This window comes from Callionymus lyra, chromosome 13, assembly GCF_982586985.1.
Source record: "Callionymus lyra chromosome 13, fCalLyr1.hap1.1, whole genome shotgun sequence".
Lineage (NCBI taxonomy): Eukaryota > Metazoa > Chordata > Actinopteri > Syngnathiformes > Callionymidae > Callionymus > Callionymus lyra.
The window spans coordinates 20783974-20792270 of NC_141830.1; the positions used below are offsets into that span (position 1 = coordinate 20783974).

At 29.7% G+C, this 8297-nt stretch overlaps 1 protein-coding gene across 1 annotated transcript; it reads left to right on the forward strand.

The window, feature by feature from the left end:
* The first annotated feature begins 1107 nt into the window (after positions 1-1107).
* cmtm8b (CKLF-like MARVEL transmembrane domain containing 8b) lies at positions 1108-4597 on the forward strand. Its single transcript, XM_087806062.1, has 4 exons — positions 1108-1245; positions 2860-3033; positions 3113-3232; positions 4008-4597. The coding sequence occupies exons 1-4, from the start codon at positions 1132-1134 to the stop codon at positions 4092-4094; spliced, it is 495 nt and encodes a 164-aa protein (XP_087662188.1). The 5' UTR covers positions 1108-1131; the 3' UTR covers positions 4095-4597.
* Positions 4598-8297: the final 3700 nt, after the last annotated feature.

Here is an 8297-nt window from a genome sequence, read left to right on the forward strand (position 1 = left end):
ATACAATAAAATAACCAAACACAACAACAAACAAAAAGACTAAACAACAGCAAACAAACACAACCTAAAAACTATAAACACAATAACAGATGAACAAACACAACACACATCATAACAAATGACCAAACATTTGTGTTCTTTTAAATCAATGGTTACACATAAGTTAACGTCAAGCTCAAGCATGTCCATGAAACAGTTTTAAAGTAACTTTTTAGTTATATTATATTTGTATTATAAAAATTATAGAAGGTTGCGTTTTGTTTTAACATTTAGCAGTTAAAAAAAAATAAAAATAAATGATTTCTATATTGAATTGGTTGTTGTTTTTTTAATAATCAAATTAAAAAATGTTGAATATAAATTATCATTATGTTTTAAAATCATTGAAATATTGACATTAGTAAATGATCTTAAGCTCTTAAGGGTGTGATAACAGCTGGAGTGAAGCCGTTATTACGTCATAATGGCCTCTCGTAACCTCTCGTTCGCCCAGATTTCAGAGCAACTTTATAAAGTATTAACTTCAAAACATGGTCATGATCACAAATGAATTATTGTATATCTGAATAAAAATTATGCAAGCTTTCGTTTTGTTTAAACATTTAGTAGTTTAAAAAAATTGAATTAAATTAATTCTATATTAAATTAGTTGTTGTTTTTTAATAATCAAATTACAAAATGTTGAATATAAATTATCATATTTTTTTTACTCATAGAGTTTGATATTGTCATTCCAATAATTCAAGAATACATTTTTATAAATGTATTACCTTTTAATTCATAGTGTTTTAAATTCAATATTCACCAGACAGTACCTAGCTGATCGATCCTACTCTCAGCCAATCATGTGAAGCGCAGACGATCATGTGACGACACAGAAGCACATAATAAAAGTCTAAGAACATTGAAAAAAAACCTTTAAAACATTGAAATCATTGAATGAAATGATCATTATTGAAATAAAAAAGATTCTGATGACGCTTCCACGGGTCAATCACGTGACTTTGTCTTCAGGCAGAAACAGAGGATTTATGGCAGGAGTGTCCTCGCTCGGTTCCGGCTCAGGAGCTTCCTGTGTGAGAGCGACAGCTTCGGTCCCGGGTCCGTCTGCGTCAGACTTGATCTGGAGACATGTTGAGCAGCAGGAGCTCCTCGCAGACGACCTGCAGCATCTCCACGTCCACGCTGGCCTTCAACCAGAACTTCACCAGCACCGGCCCAGGGATCCTGCTGATGGCACAAGTGGTGAGAGACGTTGTTTCTGATGATGATGAAGGTGATGATGATGATGATGATGAAGGTGATGATGATGATAAAGGTGATGAAGGTGAGAGTTACTTTGTTCCAGGGACACTTAAGGTGAACATTAATCCAAGTAAATGCAGCAGATTTTCTACTAAACAAAGCAGGAAGTGGATTTTAAAGTCGGAGTGAATGGACTTGTGCTCTCAACGCCTCATTGTTTTCTTTCCTCTCCAGGAAAACAGTCCAGACATGTTTGTGTAAATACAGTCTGGCTGACGGCCATGTTGACCCGAGTCCATGTCCTCAGACCAGCAGCGACAATACAGGATTATTTATCACTGATTTGAGCTAAGAGTTAAGACACGACAGAATTAAACTTAATCGTGAAATATTCAATTCTTTAAAGTGGAAATTTATCAATTGAATCAATTGAAAGTTAAATATATTTAAACAACAGACACTTGTTTCTTCAATATTCAATACAAATGAAGTACAAGTAAAAATAAATTGTTTGGAAAACTTTTTTTTCTTGAAAACATTTTCTATTGATTAAAGCTAACTTTTTTCAAACACATAAAATGTTTTTTATATTTTTTATTGAAGCAACTTCAAAAAGAATAAAATATATTTAAAATTATTTTTCATGGAAATTCGTTTTGATTTTATTTTGATTGAAGCAACTTCTTTTTATTGAAAAATGTCCATAATTTATTTTTTATATTTTTTTACACAGCTTTTTTAATTAAGAAGTCTTTTTTTTAATTAATTGAAAAACCTTTTACTTAAAATTGTAGCAACTTTACGTTTTGAACACATTCTTTGATTGAAGTAATTTCACTAAGTATAAGTATAATTAGTCAAAGAAGTAGTAGAATTAGTAGTAAATTACTATAAGTAGAATTAGCAGTTAAAGAACAAGTAACTGATTTTTTGTATTGAATTTCTTTTTTTTAATTTAAAACTTTATTGACACAACTGTTTTTTAATTATTATTTCAATTTAATTTCAAAAATATATGATGATTCAAAAGCAAATACATAGAGACATACAAGTCTTTTTAAAAAAACATTTTTAGCAATTTTTTAGGGATATGAAAAATATTTATTTCTTTATCATCCAATTGGAAAAAAAAGTGGTTCAAAAATAAATAAATAAATAAAATTGGATTGATTTAATTAATTGTCAAAAAATACATTATTATAATAAGTATTACAAATGATAGTACAAAAAGTATATATATATATATATATATATATATATATATATATATATATATATATATATATATATATATGTATATATACTTTTATACTTATATACTTGTAACTTTTTTCAAAGTTTATTTCTTTTAATAATACGACTTTTTTATGAAAATCTTTTTTTAATGAAGCAACCTTTAAAAAAAAAAAAAAAAAAACAATAATAATAATAATAATAATAATAATAATAATAATAATAATAATAATAATAATAATAATAATAACAAAGAAACAATCAATCTCTATACAAAACAGACCATAATACTGAGTTAATCTCTTCAAAGGTTTCAAACTTTCAGAGTTAAGATAAGTGTATTTGTTTTCCTAATATATTGATGATTTGTTCTTCTGGCAGGTGTGTGGCATGTTGGTCTGGATCCTGTTGGCAGGAACCGACTACACGGATGTCCCGGGTCTGTCCTGGGTCATGTTCGTCTCCGTGGTCTCCTGGATCTTAAGCACCAGCATCTTCATCGTCTGCATCATCGGAGCTCACGGCAGGTTTCCTCAGTTCCCCTGGATCACTCTGGTGACATCTTTGAACATCTGACCTGTTTGTCTTCTGCTGACATCAGTTCGGAACCAACTGACGTGTTTGTTTCCACCAGAACCTGATCTTCAACACGTGTTCTGCGCTTTTGTATCTCAGCTCAGCTGTTGTACTGGCGCTCTACGCCAGTCAGGCCACTAGAGAACGACACAACTACAAGTGCTGGACAGCAGCAACAGTAAGAGCTTTTTTAAATGTATCTTGAATTGTAACAGATTTCAATAACAATTCGATTAAAATATAAATATAACAAGGATGATTGTTTTTTTTTAACCCCGTCTTAGAATAATAATAAAATAATAATTATCATAATAATAACAATATATGTATAATTCTTCCATAATAGTTGTTATTATTATTATTAGAATTGTTATTTAATTTAATTTAATTTAATTTAATTTAATTTAATTTAATTTAATTATGTAATACATTAAAACGAAATACATAAAAAATGTATTTAATTTAATCTAATTTAAAAAATAATAATAATCTAAGATAAAAAATAATTATTTACTTATTTTATTTTATACTGTCATCAACAGCGTTTACTACTCTGGTAATGAATGTGTTCTGATTATAACTGTTGTTGTTATTATTATTAATTGTTCCTTAATTTAATAAATTGTAAGTTAAATTCATTAAATTAATTTAATGTGTTTACATTTAATTTTTAATTTAATTTAATTTAATTTAATTTAATTTAATTCAAATTATTTTATTTAATTCAAATTATTTTATTTAATTCAAATTATTTTATTTTATTTTATTTTATTTTATTTTATTTTATTTTATTTACATGTATTTCATTTATTTTATTTTGTACTGTCATTAAGACTGTTTACCACTGTTCTAATAAACTAGTTGTTTATTATAACTGATTATAACGGTTGTTGTTGTTATTATTATTATATAAATAGTTATTCATCTGAATGTATTTATTTTCTTTATTCCAGTGTTTTTCCTTCCTGACGACACTCGCATACGTAACAAGTCTCTCCTTGAGTTACTGCGCCTGGAAGAACAAAGACGGCGACCAGTAGTTGCTTTTATAGATTTGACAAATATAATATTTAATAGTTGTGTTTTTTCAAGTACAGAATTTTTTTTTCTGCAAACAAAGTTCATGTTAAAAAATACTACCTTTTTAAAATTTCTCGGAAACTTGATACTTGATCCAAATACTATTCTTATTGTTTTTATTATTATTAATATTTATGTTTTTTCATTTTATCTATCAAAACACATTTGTTTCAATATTATTTCTGCTTTTCAAATCAGTTCTTCAATTAATTTTAATAAAAAATGACGACTCTATGAAATAAACCGCAAATAATGGATTATAGTGGATGAAATTCAATAAAGTGTATAAAAAAATAAATAGATTTTATGTTTTATTTACAATTAAATGCAGATATTCACGCTGCTCATGTTCGTGTTGCAATCAAACCTCCGGCCTCTAGATGGCAGCAGTCATTACGATATTACGACAGATTACGAGATGATTCCTCTCGTCTGATAGTCTTATAAATAAATCACAATTGAAGTTTATAGTAAAATAAGGAAAGTCGGTAATTCATTGGCATCAGAATATTTAATTGAAGATTTCAAATGTTGATTCTGTGAATTTATTTTTAAACGTTTTGTTTTAAGTATTTAATTATTTTGTGAATAACTGATTCAAAAATATAATATTTTTTTAATTTGTTCATTTTTTTTTTTTCAAATACAGTTTGATGTCAAAATTAAATTCAAATTAATACAATATTTAATTAAAAGAAAGAGAAATATATATATTATTTTTTATTTATTATTATTGTTTGTAGTCTTTTAAATTCAGTATTAAATTGTTAGTATAATAGTGCATAAAAAAAGAAAAATGTAATTAAATGTTTTTTTAAATTATTATTAGCATAAGAATATCAAACTTCACGTGTAAAAATTAAATAAATAATGAAAAAAAACATTATTTAAAAACAACTATTAAATATAGAAATGAATGAATTCAAATGATTTAAAACAAAAACCAAAAATACAAACCCATGACGACTCTCATGATAAATTAATGTTCCATAAAACAATGTTGAACTATAATCCTGGATCTTGGATCACAAGACTCTTGGATCAAATCCCGGCACGTGTCGGTTCGGATCAACATCGTCCTCACGTGAGTCTGTTGACAGACTTCTATCAACAGACGATAATCTCGACTAAACCATGTCAATTAATAACTTGGCAGTCGTCGACTTTGTAAACAGTGTCTGACAAGAATCTTATCACGTGGTGATTGTTGTGGAGCTTCTGATAAGGTCACACGTGGTCGCTGAGGAAAAGACTTTCTCTCGACTCTGGCAACATTTTTTCGACTGTCAAAAACTCACACACAGGACGAGTCCAGTATAAACCGTGATCGATGAATATTTACCAGAGACCACATTTAAATTATCTATTTATTGCTTTTATTTGATAAATTAACTGAGAAATACTGAGTCAAAATAGATGATTTGTATCATGAAAGTCAAAAGAGCAGAAAATTGATCAACTTTATATAATTGAGACGTTGATTTGAACCATTTTAACAATCATTTTAGGCTCATAAGGAGAAAAATAAAGAAGAAGATTTTGGATTTTGATAGCCAAGTATTGGAGCAATGCATCATGGGATTTCACTGTTTTGTCTGTACCATATAGACATATACAGTTTTATTCTGAATATAACTGCCCTCTGATGTGTGTTTTATTTAAATTTTCGTAATACTGTTTATTTTTGTTGATATATTTTGACTTATTTTATTTATTGTTATGTTTATTTTACCTTTTTATTTTTTAATTGTATTACCACTATTATGTTTTATTATTAAATTCATTTTTTGTATTATTGTTTGCTATTTCTTTTGTTCTGTGTACATTATGTCTTAACCCTTGTTTTGTCTCTGGGTCAAGGTGACCCGGTGGCCCGAAAACAAATGTGTTCATGGTATCCCTTGTGTTATCTCTGGGTCAAGGTGACCCGAAGACATGAAAACTAATGTGTTTGTGGTATCCCCTTGTGTTGTCTCTTGGTCAAGGTGACCTGGGGGCCTGAAAACAAATGTGTTTGTGGTATCCCTTGCGTGTGTCTGGGTCAAAAGTCAACGACCTCCTATAAATACACATGCAGTGGTGGAGGTGGTTGACCTTTGACCCAAACAACACAAGTCTATTACTTTTATGAAAGACCACTTTGGAAGTTGAGTTGTGTAACACATGAATATCCAGTGCCCCCCCACCTTCTTCCCCTCCATATAAGGGTTGAACAAGGGATGAAGCTTCTGTAACGACAAAATGTCGTTCCTTCGACCAACAATCTACTTCCTGCAGATTTGCGGCGTAATACAGTCGTGTAATAAAACTTTAGTGCCATGTCAGCAAAACTCATCTTGTAGGCCAGTAGGCAGGAAGGATGTATGTTCTTCAGAGATACTTCCTGACGTCCAGATATCAAGGAGGTCCACGATCCTGCCTGAACTCTCTCATCAAATATATATATATATATACATACGTATATATGTGTAATATTGTCGAGTACTTGGCTCTGGTGTTCTGATAGTGTAGTAACGAGGATATATGTGTAGTATTGTCTATACTTGACTCTGGTGTTGTGATAGTATAGTAACAAGGATATATTTGTAGTATTGTCTATACTTGACTCTGGTGTTGTGATAGTATAGTAACAAGGATATATTTGTAGTATTGTCTATACTTGACTCTGGTGTTGTGATAGTGTAGTAACAAGGATATATGTGTAGATTAAAAATAGATTTAAAACCCTGTTAACATGACTCAGGCATTAATTCAACATTTAACATTTTTAACCTCTTTTTCAAAGGAAGTTTTTAGGAACAATTCTGAGGATGATTGGAAGCTGGTGACATGTATGTATATGTATATATATATATATATGGCAGCAGAATTATTTTGATTTGTAGAACGTTTGTCTTGAAATACAAATGAAAATCATAATTTTTGTCACCTTATGCTCGAAACATGGTGACGTATATTTGAACTCAATACCGCCCCCTGTCGGTCATCTCGTCACTACGTCGTTAAAGAGTTGAATGTGGGTCAAGACACTCGTCACCGACATTGACAGTAAAGTGCTGAACCCTGCGGTTCCATCGACGTCGACAAATGTCTTTAAAGTTAAGCATCTCTGCTGAGTCAGCGAAAGGAAGGCGAACCGTGAAAGACTCTTAAGTCCCAGATGAACTTTGAACTCATGATGGGACCAATTTTTGACTCACAATGAATCCCTTATTAGTCCCGCTAGGGTAAATTCGGTAGTGCTTTTTACAGCTATTCACACATACTGATGGGAGTAGGCATGCACACTTGTGCCAAGTCTACCATCAGGAGCAATCAGGGTAAAGTGTCTTGCTCAGGGACAGAACGACACAAGCTTGTCTGGAGCTGGGATTGAACCTGCAACCTTTTGGACTGCAGGCAACCACTCTACCACTCTACCAGCTGAGCTAAGTCGCCCCCTAAATCTCGTAGCTACACTAAGTTGAGGTTTCTGGGAAGAATCGACATCTTTTATGAGACTTTTATTCAACGTTCATGTCAGTTACACAACAGAATACAAGACATTATATAGAATAAATATCACAGTCATCAGAAAATTAAATGGATTTATTGAACGTAAGTTTAATTTAATTATTTAATTTTTAATATTGAATTATTTTCGAAATTAAAAGAGTAAGCTTTTAAATAATTAAATCAACAATAATATTTTTCACATGACTTTTGTCACATTTGTTCCAATAATAACAAATAAATATTCTAAATTCAACATTTTAAATAGAATTTTAATTCAATATAATTCAATAAGTTTATTGTATACCATTTATATATTGATCTTAAAAGACTATATATTAAAAAAAATGTTTTTGAATATCATACTCTATGTATAAAAACACATAACAATTATTTCATTTATTGTTTTATTTGTTTTTTTCAAAAATAACTCGTAAACTATGGAAAAATGTCTTTCTAACTCTCATTTCATTTAACATTCTTCAACATTAAGGACTAAATGACTCTTTCTTGGTCTCGTATTGACTGAACTTTTGTCTTTTATTTTCTATAACCTGTTTGTGTTAGTTTTTGGTTATTCTTTGTGTGTTTTCATAAATATAAATACATATAAAAAGGTTATATGACAACATAATATGGACAATATGGATGGACGGACAGATATGAATGGA

Bases quoted from the DNA above. Each gene is read 5' to 3' on its own strand.
- cmtm8b (XM_087806062.1), top strand. From the start codon at position 1,132: ATGTTGAGCAGCAGGAGCTCCTCGCAGACGACCTGCAGCATCTCCACG. The intron at 1,246-2,859 runs GTGAGAGACGTT...TTCTTCTGGCAG, and splicing joins TCCTGCTGATGGCACAAGTG to GTGTGTGGCATGTTGGTCTG. The intron at 3,034-3,112 runs GTGACATCTTTG...TGTTTCCACCAG, and splicing joins AGTTCCCCTGGATCACTCTG to AACCTGATCTTCAACACGTG.